Source organism: Lineus longissimus, chromosome 5 (genome assembly GCF_910592395.1).
Source record: "Lineus longissimus chromosome 5, tnLinLong1.2, whole genome shotgun sequence".
Classification (NCBI taxonomy): domain Eukaryota; kingdom Metazoa; phylum Nemertea; class Pilidiophora; order Heteronemertea; family Lineidae; genus Lineus; species Lineus longissimus.
Window position 1 is genome coordinate 18,670,584 of NC_088312.1, and position 14,035 is coordinate 18,684,618.

At 42.1% G+C, this 14,035-nt stretch overlaps 1 protein-coding gene across 5 annotated transcripts in view; it reads left to right on the forward strand.

Annotated features, from left to right (window-relative positions):
* Window positions 1-14,035, forward strand: part of LOC135488727 (beta-1,4-N-acetylgalactosaminyltransferase bre-4-like) — a 41,729-nt gene that overhangs the window by 24,428 nt on the left and 3,266 nt on the right. For 4 of the 5 annotated variants that reach the window (XM_064773483.1, XM_064773480.1, XM_064773482.1 and 1 more), the window contains 4 exons: window positions 8,103-8,290; window positions 9,655-9,777; window positions 10,442-10,546; window positions 12,374-12,494. In XM_064773483.1, coding sequence (XP_064629553.1) covers window positions 8,103-8,290; window positions 9,655-9,777; window positions 10,442-10,546; window positions 12,374-12,494 — 537 coding nt within the window. The remainder of the gene's footprint in view (window positions 1-8,102; window positions 8,291-9,654; window positions 9,778-10,441; window positions 10,547-12,373; window positions 12,495-14,035) is intronic. The other variant, XM_064773481.1, reaches the window with a different exon arrangement.

Genomic DNA, 14,035 nt, shown 5'->3' on the forward strand with positions numbered 1-14,035 from the left:
CTTTCATGATTTGAAACTGGATCCAAACATGACAGCTGCGTCAATTGTTGCATTGGCAGAAACCCGTTTGCGCCGATCTGATACCGACAACCACTATACAATGACCAATTTCCAACTTGTCCGCAATGACCAAAATACTAGCAATCCCATGCAAAGACCACCACATGGACTCATGATTTATGTGAAAAATGACATAAGGATCATGGAGAAGCAATTTATTTCCAGTAATGACTTTGAATCAATCTCTATTTGCATCAACCCAAAAGACTCCCATACAGTGATCCATGTCATTGCAATCTACACAGCACCAACTTGCACATTTCAAAACCTCGTCTACAGACTACAGGAATGTCTTTTAACATATGAACCAACTCAACGATACCTCATCATCAGTGATTTCAACATGAAGTCAATAGCCAGTACTGAAAACTATAATTCAAGGTTAGAAACCTACATGCTACAAGGATTTGATTTCACCCAGCACATGACTAAAAACACCACAGATAATGACTCAAAGTTAGACCCCGTCTTCACCAACACCGCCCTATCACACGATATTGATTGTGGTAACTGGTGCCCATCACTTGTCTTGTATAATGTATTAATCCTCCACTCATGTCATGATTGACAGCTTCCTTAATCTTTATCACTATACGATCACACCCTCTTTAATATTGACCAATCATGTTAATTGTTTGTAATATTATTGTAACCTTTTGTCTTGTTTTATGAATTATAGTTAGTCACGTTTTTGAAACCATGGCGTTCACTTCATTCCTTGCATGAACTTATTCATTATCTTTCCATAAGATCCTACTCTTTGTGCCACCAAGGCGCACATTGGTGCCGTGACCAGGATCTACTCTCGATTTTGTGATGGACAAGTTAAAGCAAAAAGTGCAGAGCCGTCGCGCTCAACTAGACAAACAAATTACCAAAGGAAGGGTAATTTGTGACAAACCGGAACTTTCAGATACAGAGGCAGACTTGTTAGAGGCAACAATCGAAATTGTGACCACTAAACTCGAAGTGATTGAAGGAATACACGAGAAGATATTGGACAAACTGCTCGGCACCAAGGACTATGGTACTGTATTCGAAGAGTCTGATGATTATGTGATTCGAATAAACGAGGACATTAAGTGTTTCAAAGGCTTTCTTGAACGAAACCGACCACAGACGAACGTGGATACTTCACTGAGTGTTGCCTCCGGCGCAGCCGTAAGTACAACATCATTTACGTCGCATAAACCAAAAACTGTCAAATTGCCGAAATTATAACTGATCACGTTCGAAGGGGACATTCTACGATGGCAAAGCTTCATAGATTCGTTTGAAGCTGCCATTAATAAGAATTCGGCATCGGAGAATATCCAGAAGTTCCAATATCTCCGTGCCCAGCTGAAGGGTGAGGCGGCTCTCGTTATCGAGGGGCTTCCCCTGACTAGTGACTATTACACCAACGCCATGGAGATTTTGAAGGAAAGGTATGGACAACAGCACAAGTTACGCAATGCCTACATGAAAGCCGTATGGTCTCTGCCGTCACCAACGGAGACCATTTCATCTCTACAGACCTTCCACGACAATGTTGAGACCTACGTACGGGGACTGCAGGCCATCGGACGCCCAGAATCAACATACGGGGAACTCCTGATTCCCATCATCACCGAGAAACTACCCGAGGAACTTCTGAGGAATACTTCTAGGGATCACGGTTCAGACAACTGGACACTGAAGGAGTTACGTGAAGCAATTCGTAAGGAGATATCGGCCATGCGAGCAGGAAAACGAGGGGATATAAGTTGTGTTAGTCAATCTAATTCAAGTGTGCATGATTACTCTGATTTCAGCGCCCCCAGAACCGCATCCGCCCAAGCACTTCTCACCAACGCTAGTGACGCGAAATCGCAACCTCGAAGGCCCTGTGTGTTTTGCAAGGGAAATCACCGCGCGCTTGATTGCCAAAGGGTTAAAGACCATAATACGCGCTTGGATATCGTTAAGAAAGAGCGCTTGTGTTGGAATTGTTTCAGTAGCAAACACATATCCCGCCATTGTGAGTCGCATTTTAAATGCCGCATGTGTTCCGGAAAGCATCACACTACGCTTCACCACGCTACCCTTTTTGGTAATCCACCGACTCCATCAAAATTCGCTGATAAGCCAGCCACTAACGCGAAACCCGCCAACCAAGTCCATACAAACACCGTGGCAACACGAGATGGTGCACAGACCCTGAAATCAATCCTCCTAAAAACCGCATGTGCGAACATAAAATCCAATCTATCCACCACTAGAACCAATATTCTATTTGATGAGGGCTCAACTAAATCCTTCGTTACGTCAGAGTTGGCCGACCAGTTACAACTTAAGCCGGATGGGGAGATAACCGTAAACATCGCAACCTTTGGTTCAGAACCAACCACTCAGAAAGTGAAATACGCTGCTGTGAACATTGAAACAACAAGCGGATCTCACATTACAGTCAACGCATTAATTGTGCCGACCATATGCGCCCAGTTGAACAACCGCGTAACTGCAGACGTTCTCAACCTCCCGCACATTCGTGGCCTAAGATTAGCGCAGCCAATCACAGTTCAGAACTCACTTAGCATTTCAGTTCTGATAGGCGCCGATTTCTACTGGCAGTTTGTTGGAAACCACGTGCTAAAAGGGGATGGCCCCACCGCTGTTTCGTCCGCTCTTGGTTACCTTTTGTCTGGACCTACATCACGTGACACCGCAACCTTCCCAACGGAAGTGAGAAGTTTTCAAGTGATGGTTACATCACCAACGCTCGAATCCACAAACACTGATCCTTTAACCAAATTATGGGATCTAGAAAGCATTGGCATTAGGCCTAGTGAACAAACTTGTGAAGCTTCCGATGACTTTGAAACATTTTGCGCTGAGAACATTGAAAAACGTGAGAAACAGTATTTCTCCAGACTACCATGGAAACCTGATCACCCGCACCTACCGACCAACTTCAATGTTGCCAACGCGCGCACTAGAAACTTGGTTAGGCACCTCCCACCTGATACCATCAAAATCTATGACCGCATCATAAATGAACAGGAACAACGTGGCTTCATTGAACGCGTATTGAATGATGACAACCGATTGGGTCATTATCTACCGCATCGCTGTGTAAAGAAGGATTCGCCTACCACGCCCATTCGCATAGTTTACGACTGTAGTTGTAAATCCACAACCACACCAAGCTTGAATGTTTGTTTACAAAAAGGCCCAGAACTTCTCAATGATTTGGCAGGCATAATCATGCGTTTCCGCCTTCATCCCATAGCACTAAGTAGTGATATTGAGAAGGCATTTCTTCATGTTGGTCTACATGAACAAGATAGAGATTTCACTAAGTTCCTCTGGTTGTCTAATCCCGAAGAACCAGAGAGTGACTTCATCGTGTACAGGTTCTCATCTGTCCTATTCGGTTCAAACGCCAGCCCAGCCATACCAAACGCGGTCATCCGTAAACACCTAAAAGAAAATGACTCTGAAACCGCCAGAGACATTTCCACCAACATTTACATGGACAACGTTATCAGTGGTGTTGAAAATGAACAGAATGCGCTAGACTATTTCAACTCAGCAAATCAGTTGGTAGAATCCGGTGGTTTCCATCTCAGATCATGGGCAACAAACAGCCAACTATTGAAAGAAACTGCAAAAAATGAAGGTGTGCTTGATGACAGTAGCAACGCATCACTTCTTGGTCTGAAATGGGATACCGACTTGGATACAATTGGATTCAAACCTTGTGACATTTCATGTACTCAAACACCAACCAAACGCGAGGTATTGAAATATGCAAGCTCTGTTTATGATCCATTGGGCCATATGAGTCCCGTAACCATAAGATCGCGGATCTTCATCCAAGCGCTCTGGAAAGAAGGTTTGGAATGGGATGAACCATTGCCAGCAAACCTCAGTAAAACGTGGAAATCTATCGCTGAAGACTTGAAATTAGCATCTGAACTATGCAAAATGTCGCGACAGTACTTTCCAAACATTGATTCCATCTCAGCTGAGTCTTGTGAACTCCACGCCTTCGGTGATAGTAACATAAAAGCTTATGGCGCTTGTGTTTTTCTACGCTGCGGAACAGATACTGCCCTGGTAATTGCAAAAACAAGAGTTGCCCCGACAAAACAACTCGCACTTCCACGCTTGGAACTGATGGCCACCCTATTAGCCCTGCGATTGCTAAAATACGTGCGCAGTCAAATACAGTTGAAAATTACGTCATCCACCCTCTGGTCTGATAGCCAGATAGTACTGCATTGGTTAAAATTCCTTGAAAACCAAGTGTGGTGGCATGGGCCAGAGTGGCTCAGAACAGGTTCTTTCCCGCAGCAAATAGCTTGCAACACTGATCCGATGACCAGGTTGGTATCGGACAGTCTCCTGAACCGGTAAATCTCGTCAACACCGCAAAGCCCGATGACCAGCTTGGTATCGGACAAACTATTAACATCACCCGTTACGCGACATTGCGCAGACTAAATCGCATTTCCGCATGGGTCCTCAGGTTCGTTGACAATCTAAAGAAAGCACCCGACCAACGAAATCATGATGCCACTCTCAATGCCAAAGAAACTCAACGCGCAAATAATAAATGGATTCAGTTCGTCCAGCAAACCACCTACCAGCGCGAAATACAGAAAATGCGAATTGAACAGAAGCATGTACCGCCTCCACTTGTCCGACAACTCAAGTTATTTCTTGATAACCAGGGTTATATTCGTTGTGGCGGTAGGTTACATAACGCACCACTCAGTGAGAATGCGAAGTTTCCAATCTTGCTGCCGCATACGCATACTTTCACAAAGCTGGTGATCTATGATGCGCATGATAAAACATTGCATTCGGGCCTACAGGCCACCGTTACATTGTTGAGACAAACATACTGGATTACTAGAATACGCGTAACTGCCAATTCCGTCATCTGGAACTGTTGGCTTTGTACATTGATTTGTGGTTTACCATATGCTCAACCAATACGCGGGCCATTACCGACAAATAACTGGAGTGGACTTCACTGGTGAAATGATCGTGAAAACCGAAAATGGTCAACGCAAATGTTACATTTGTTTATTCACCTGCGCCAACACGAGGGCCATTCATCTAGAATTGGTCACAGATATGAGCACTAAGTCCTTTCTGCGCGCTTTCCGTCGTTTCGCTGCGAGACGTTCGCTTCCCCGCTCGGTAGTTAGTGATAACGCTACAACATTCATTTCTAGCGCTCAAAACGTTAAAGATATCATAGAAAAAGCGACTGTGCAAACCTACATGGCAAACAACATGTTGACTGGACATTCATTCCGTAACGTGCCCCCTGGTGGGGTGGATTTTACGAACGTCTGGTCGGTCTCGTCAAAACAACACTGAAAAGGTGCTTGGACGCGCGTTTGTGACCCTTGACGAGATGAATATTTTTCTATGCGAAATAGAATGTGTGTTGAATAACCGTCCTCTTACGTATGTTTACGGTGATGATAAGGACGCACTAGCTTTAACCCCCGCTCATCTGCTGCATGGTCGATTGTTGAACACTCTCCCACGTGTTATCCCAGACTCTGATGAAATCATGGACCCTACTTACGAAACCAGAGCGACACTTACCAAACGCTCCACAATTCTGGGAGAAATTCAGCGAACATTTTGGATTAAGTGGGAACATGACTATCTCACTGCCCTCAGGGAGCGACATGATCGTGTCAGAACTGGTAAACTGACAAACACTATCAAACCTGGCGATGTTGTACTTGTTCACGCGGACATGAAAAAACGCTTGATGTGGGACTTAGCTGTTGTTGAGTCTTTGATTACTGGCAATGATGGCATTGCCCGCGCTGCCAACATTAGGACAAAGAATGGCCGCACTAACCGCCTGATCACAAAGCTCTATCCGCTTGAAGTTCAGAACAGTGACAATTGTGAAAAGTCAAGTGACAAAACTGTTCACGCCAGTGACAAAACCCGCGACAATATTGATAACAGTGGTACCCTTACCACCAAAACTGTCACAGATAACTCGCAAAATCGCCGTCCCACCAGGGAATCTGCAAAAAGAGCACTACTGAAAATTCGCAACTGGTTATCTGGTAGTGATTAAGTATGTGTCTGTACGCCTATATCATTCGTTTGGCAACTTCATTAACACGCCATTATCAAAATTGAAAAATGGACGGTCCACTATATGACAAGACATTTGTGGCGTATTCAGAGACTTAGTGTTTTATTTGCATAATTTGATCTCTTTGTAGGTTAATTCTACATTTTACATTTATTCGGATTAGCAGATTCCAATTATTGATGTGTGCATTATAATAATTTTATAATAGTTCTTTAGAGACGTCATTTGACACTTCACGTAAATTCAATCAACATAACTTGGTTGTTTATATTTTGACTGGAAATCATTGAGCATCAGCTATTAGGTTAATCGCCGGATTATCTTGTCTAGACGTGTGTAACGTTAGCTGAAGTGTTTTGACTGTTTGATTACGTCATGTCTACTCACCGCATCTTACCTTAATCATTTGTTTATGTTTCCTTTACCATACATGATGTATTGAGTGTTTATTAAAACTAATTCAAATTTCGAGGCCGGGAGAAATGTGGTAACTGGTGCCCATCACTTGTCTTGTATAATGTATTAATCCTCCACTCATGTCATGATTGACAGCTTCCTTAATCTTTATCACTATACGATCACACCCTCTTTAATATTGACCAATCATGTTAATTGTTTGTAATATTATTGTAACCTTTTGTCTTGTTTTATGAATTATAGTTAGTCACGTTTTTGGAACCATGGCGTTCACTTCATTCCTTGCATGAACTTATTCATTATCTTTCCATAAGATCCTACTCTTTGTGCCACCAAGGCGCACATTGATCTTGTTGATGTCATAGACAATTATTGGTCGGATCATAAACTTATATATACTGCCCTGTCTTATTACTAGACATCAATACACATCTAAAAAAAGTCTTCATGCCTGATTGTGTTCACCATATTCACCTCTGAACTAAGCATGATCCTGCCTACTAAAGGACACTTCACTTGAATGGAATGTAACTGTTGGCAAGCCATCCCCAAGGCCAAAAGCCAATCAATAACAACATCATCAATACAACAGTGACAGGTTGCCACAGCCTTTATTAACACAGCTGTGCCGTGGGAAACATCGATTTTCATAAACAATGTAATGAACGATAGAATGGAACAGATGGCAGGTAGAATTTTACTTCGTAAGCCGCACTTACACCACCTGAAAATGGACCACCAATCTTGGTTCGGGAACCAATGCCGCACCATCGAAAATCCACCAAGCGCTTACACCAGCGCTGCAGCTAGTTATAAAATCCGGCTACAGGTGGCGCGCAAACAATAAGCAGAACGCGGAAAGCCTTGGCAGAAAGCGCCATTTCGAAAGCGCCGCCTGGAGCCGAACCATCTAACTAGCTAATTGCCGATCCATTTGCGCGTACACCACGACAAAGCCGAGCTTTTAACAAGCCGGGCGAATTTGGACCATCAAGCTTGGTGGGACAAATTCGCTCGGCAATTTGTATCGGCAATGGATTGCCGAACCAATTTGTCGCGGCAATGTGGTGGTGTAAGTGCAATTGGTCCACCAATATTTCGTGGTGTAAGCGCAGCTCCCATCAGGGCGATATCTTTTATCGAAGATTCTTTTTACAATAGACCTTGTCTGATAATACACAGGGTAACTGATTAACCGCACAATAACCACTGATAGAAGTGTAGTGGACAGGTGACAAGTGATCAGTTCATTCCCAATGCCAACCACTGTCAACTTACCACAACCTGAACACCATCAAGTGTGAGCCAATTAGTATGGGGGCGGTCATGTCTCAAAGTAATGAACCGATCTTATAACAGTGAGTCTAGAGTATATACAGTGCGCATGTAAAATATGGTTTGGCAACTAAAAATAAAAGCATGAAGATAATATTTTAAATTTAGTTTCAATGCATCACGGTTTACTACAGTATCAAATAAATGTACATTTCAGTTGAAAAAAGTGTTTTTATTCAAATTTCAGAAAGAAGGTACAACATTCAACCGTGCCATGTTAATGAATATAGGCTTTACCGAAGCAATGAAACAGAAGAACTATGATTGTACCGTGTTCCACGATGTCGACCTCCTACCAGAAGATGATCGCAATCTATACTCATGCCCAGAACAGCCTCGACATCTTTCTGTTGCCATTGATGTTTTTGCATACAAGTAAATGAATATTAAGTTTCCTTCAGCTTCTTTGTCAGCGCTTGCTTGGCACTTGAAGGTGATTTTCTCCTGGGAGTATTCCTCCTCCAAGGCTTGATGAGCGTTTTGGCAACCTCCTATAGTCTAGGCGCCAATTGGGTTTATTGGCCTAGTGACTCCAAATTCAGCCTGAGGTAGAGTCCACGCAAGCTTGGCACTTGAAGGTGATTTTCTCCTGGGAGTATTCCTCCTCCAAGGCTTGATGAGCGTTTTGGCTACCTCCTATAGTCTAGGCGCCAATTGGGTTTATTGGCCTAGTGACTCCAACTTCAGCCTGAGGTAGAGTCCACGCAAGCTTGGCACTTGAAGGTGATTTTCTCCTGGGAGTATTCCTCCTCCAAGGCTTGATGAGCGTTTTGGCAACCTCCTATAGTCTAGGCGCCAATTGGGTTTATTGGCCTGGTGACTCCAACTTCAGCCTGAGGTAGAGTCCACGCAAGCTACTCATGCTGAAAGGGTGGAGGTCGTCCTGGGTGACGACAAATGGTACCCAGGTTCGAGATCGACTGGACAATAAGCACCCTGGGTGCCATTGCACTAGACAAATAGCACCCAGCTTCTTTTTGCCTGGCTTACAGATCTTAGGGACGAGGACGTTTCTTGCAATCTCGTTTTATCTCGCGCCGTGGTACTTGTGGCATTAGCAGTGTGTGAAATAAAAAGAACAGATAAACAGAAAAAAACGCATTTAGGCCTAAAGGTCTTTGAAAGCACATTTTGGATGATTTATTCAGAAAAGGTATATAGGAGGGATATATCCAAAATGTGCTTTCAAAGACCTATAACCCTAAACGCGTTATTTCGCACACCGAATGCCGGTGTTGTCTCATTTAAAGCAGGAAATGATATCTTTGGTGTGTTGAAGCAATGGCCTCATGTTATCAGCAAAAAAATAAAAGATAATGCAGTTATGTTGATTTGGTGCTATCTGTTTCTGTGACAACACTATCTTATTGAATTTTCTGATTGACAGCTTGTGATAGATACATATATTTGTCGTTAATATCAGGCATGATTTGATATAGTTTATGAAGAAGTGGACATATGTGTTGAACAGACATCAACTGATGACAGTATGGTGCATATCTTTTTTGTTCAAATGTACATTCTTCTCCCATGTTTCAATTCTAAAATTGTAGTGCATAATTTGCAACAACTGCCTATGCAGCAGTTTTGGTTGACTTCAAAAGTACTGCAGTAGGATGTAAAGTTCTTTCTGACTTTGCATCATAAAAATGATCTATTCCTTCCTCAGCCGAACATAAAAATGATCTACATGTATACCTTACTCAGCCTCTTAATTGACGTATCAATATCTCTTGCAGATTACCCTACCATTCTATTTTTGGTGGTGCCATTGAAATGAAAAGGGAGCACTTTAGAAAAGTTAACGGCTTTTCCAACAAGTTCTGGGGATGGGGCGGCGAGGATGACGACATGTCAAGCAGGTAAGTTGCTGGAATGATGGCAAGGTGGAACAACATCCCACTGTGATGTTTTCACCGAGCTCCTCAGTGAACTTGGCCATGAAAAGTTAATAGCTGTGCAGTTATAGTTGATCTGCCACCAGTTCTTCTTCTCCAGCATTTGCTCTGCACTTGGAGGTGTTTTTCTCCAGAGACAATTCTTCCTCCAAGGAGAGATGAGCGTTTTTGTGACTACAGTTGCACACTAATTGAGTTTATTGGCTTAGTGACTCCGTCTTTGGCCAAAGGTAGAGTCCATGCAAGCTACTCAGTCTTGTTTATGTAGACCCAGTGGTCTACATATCACAAGATATCCTGTAAATATACCTCAATCTTTTCAGGGTGCAGGACAGCGGTCTACATATCACAAGATATCCTGTAAATATACCTCAATCTTTTCAGGGTGCAGGACAGCGGTCTTCATATCACAAGATGTCCTGTAAATATACCTCAATCTTTTCAGGGTGCAGGACAGCGGTCTACATATCACAAGATATCCTGTAAATATACCTCAATCTTTTCAGGGTGCAGGACAGCGGTCTTCATATCACAAGATGTCCTGTAAATATACCTCAATCTTTTCAGGGTGCAGGACAGCGGTCTACATATCACAAGATATCCTGTAAATATACCTCAATCTTTTCAGGGTGCAGGACAGCGGTCTACATATCACAAGATATCCTGTAAATATAGCTCGCTATAAAATGATCCGTCATAACAGAGACAAGGGAAACCCGGTTAACCCAAGGAGGTAAGATCCGTAGATTCCAACTTGTTTTGGCGCTTTGGACGATGGCGATGATGGTGCTTTTTGCTTTGATATTGAGTTAAAGCCAGTTTTAGCTTTGAGATTTTTCTTGTTGGTAAGGGTTTCAATGTTTCTAGCCATGCAAACGTAGGAACGCTTTCCTGAGATTTTCAACAAAAGTACAAGTTGTACCAGTAACTACGTGTTCGCATACTACGCGTTCCAAGGACTACTTTGCTCCGACCACACCTGTGGAAGTACGAGATGAATATTTTGTTTAAAGTTCTAGTTGTGCTGCAAGATTGTGCTGCCATCTGAATCCAGGCAGCATAACTATAACTTTAAACTATTATAAGCAATACAATGCCCTTCCTACACCTCAGTCAGTATCAACGCAATTGATGCATCATCAAGTCATACGCAAGTTTCTAAATAGAACCGTATTGTGGGCCCTATTGTCTACGTGTTCATCAGGCCGAGACTTTTAAACAGGATAAGGTGCATTTTCACCACCCGAGAAAATGTCAAAAGTAGGCTTGATCGCTGGTTTGGGGGATGTCCTTTTAACTACCTATCCACATTCCTCCCCTGGCTTAAGTCACAGGCTTTTCAACTTGGTGATGGCATTGAGTATCCTACCAACGCCCTACCTTTGAAGATTTTACTTGCTGTGAGCACAGGGAGGGTGCTGGAAGTTTGTCACAGCCACATGCCGGATTTATGCTAATACAGTTGAACCAAGCAGACACCTCAACAATAAGGACACACTCTCTATTAAGGTCACCATTTTTGGTCCCAAATTGGTTGTTTCAATATCAATTTGACCTCTCTAAATCAGGACACCTCTCTATTAGAGACAGTACCTGTCAGTCCTGAGGGTGTCATTATTAGAGAGGTTCTACTATGCATGTCATTAGCTGCTTGTTATGGACTTGTATTCGCTAAATCAATGTCTTTTGTCAGTGCCTTTAATTACAAAGATGGCACTATGTTTCTTCCTACTACAAATGTGGTTTTAATGGCCTGGCCCTGAATGATAACACTGATCTGGACAAACAACTTTGTTAGTCGTGAGGCCTATGGCATAATCTTCAGTGCCTGATTAGACCTCTTCATTGGCACATTTAAGCCACGTAAATCAATTGCCAAAAGGACACCATTTCATTTTCTGAGGAAGAGGTTACAATGAATACTGTCACTTTTAACCACTTAGTATGCCGACTGTATCCCTCTTGCAGTGATAGACCAAAAGACAGACTATGCGTGTGTCACAGCTCTTGGCTCACTGCGCAATATTGAATACATGCTATTGCTCGATGTATCTTCTGCTTATTGCTATTTTCAAGAATGGGAAAGTTCATCTCATGATTTATTTTTTTGAACATAAAAAACATTTTTCGTGAAATATCTTTATCGATGGACTTATAATCTCGATCGATCAAAATATTATCTCGATTGATTGACTTAGCATCACGATTGATTGAGATGTTATCTCGGGTGATCGTGATAATTTCTAGGGCGTTTGATTTATTTATATTGGGCAATTGAGACAATTTTCTCGATTGCCCGGCCGAGATAATCTCTCGATCAATTGGGATGATATATCAATCGATCAAGATTTGATTGATTGAGACGATTAGTGCATCGATCAAGATTTTCAGGAAATTTGTTTTGTTCACGTTAAAAAAAATAATCATGTGATGTCCTTTTCCAGCCACCGTACAAGAATAAATGAATAAAGACTAGACTTTATTCATTTATTCATTTATTCTTTCTATTGTACATGTTACATTATTGTTGATATCCTCTTCTTCCCTTCCCTCCTTTTAGGTCTCTCACAAACAAACGGACAAAAAATAAAACAAACTTCCTCTTTGATGGGTTAAACAACATGAGACACAAAGTTCTCATCTTGGAGAAGTTAAAGCTTTACACGTTAATCCTTGTTGATGTAAATATAATAAATCGTGCTCTTAAATGTTGACTTTTGCTGTACAGGGTGTCGGAAAATGTATGCAACTCCACGGAATTTAAAATCAGTTTAAAGATTTGTTTATAATTGTCTTGTCAGTTACAGTTCTGTCCATAAATAACATTGTCTGCCATGCTCTTTGGATATCGTCGCTATCACATGAATATGTGACAGACGCATGCCTGTCATAAAAAATCATGCGCACTCCTTGACCCCTGCTCTGCTACACCACTGAACCCAAGGGCAGGGGGTGTACAAAACTTGCTACTGATTATTTTTTAAGAATTGCGTAGGTGTTTGGCGCCCAAGGAGTTCAATTTACAACAGAACAGTTGATTATTTTCTGCAATGAGAGGTTTCGGAGTGAGCCTCAGCAGAGCTTTTAAAATGGTTCACTGAAGCGAGGTGGAGATTTACATTTTCCAACATTTTGTGTCGTGTTTTAACAGCTTTTGTAGTTCTTATCAGTGCTTTTCCTTTACACTTGCACTTGTAACATATTATCTTTTGAATCTAACATAAGCTTCATTAGTTAATACGTAATTGACTCGAAGGCGATGCAGGAACTTTATGTCATGACCTTCGGACACCTTGGTGTTCCCAACCGATTGTCTATCATACCATCATATTATATCATATCATTATCGGCGTCGTAACCCTATTGGATTTTTGCCGGATGTATAGAGTGAACTATATGCTACTGTCCACCTATGTGGGATCTTTTACTTGCCCTGGCATAGACACTCAGGTACAAGGGACCACGCCTTTAAGTCTCATCCGACAGACCCGCGAGTATTTCATACGTTGGTTGTACGTGTTGTGAAGAGCAAGGATATTTTTAGTTCCTTGAAAGCCATGCCGGCTCATCCAGAAATACAATCCTGGGTTCTCCCCGGGAGATCATACCCATTGCGTGGTAGCCAGCAGTGTTAACCACTATGAGGCTCCCGAATTGAACATGTGAAATGACATTGGATGACCATGTGCATGATGAAATCACCTGTATCCTTGATATTCAAACACGGTCTTACATTAGTGAAACTAAAGTATAAACATTCAGAGTTGAAAACTACATTGCCGTGTTTCGACCAAATTATGTTTTCCTTTACCATCTTTATATTCTTGAAAAGTTTGTATTTTTATGTGTTGTGTTACACTGTGTTATGTTTGTTGATTGTCTAATGTAATTCACCAGTTTTCGATACGAGTAAACTTTTGTGATTGATTTTCCTCTCTATGTTGTGGTTTGTCACATACACCTTGAAATTCATCAGCTTTTGACGCAAGAATACTTTTATGATTGACAAGCTGTGTTGTTTTGTGTTATGTTGTGTTATGTCTTGTGCCTTGAAACTGGGCTGTATTTTGGGGGGGGGGGGGGGCACTTACTCAAGAGACATCACAAAAAAATGATGTTTTTTATGCAGATATGGGTCCTTGTTGGACGAAAAGTGGACGAAAATATGGCCCTGTGATAGCTCTATACAATAATTTTATAGATAAAATTGTTGCCAATAGTT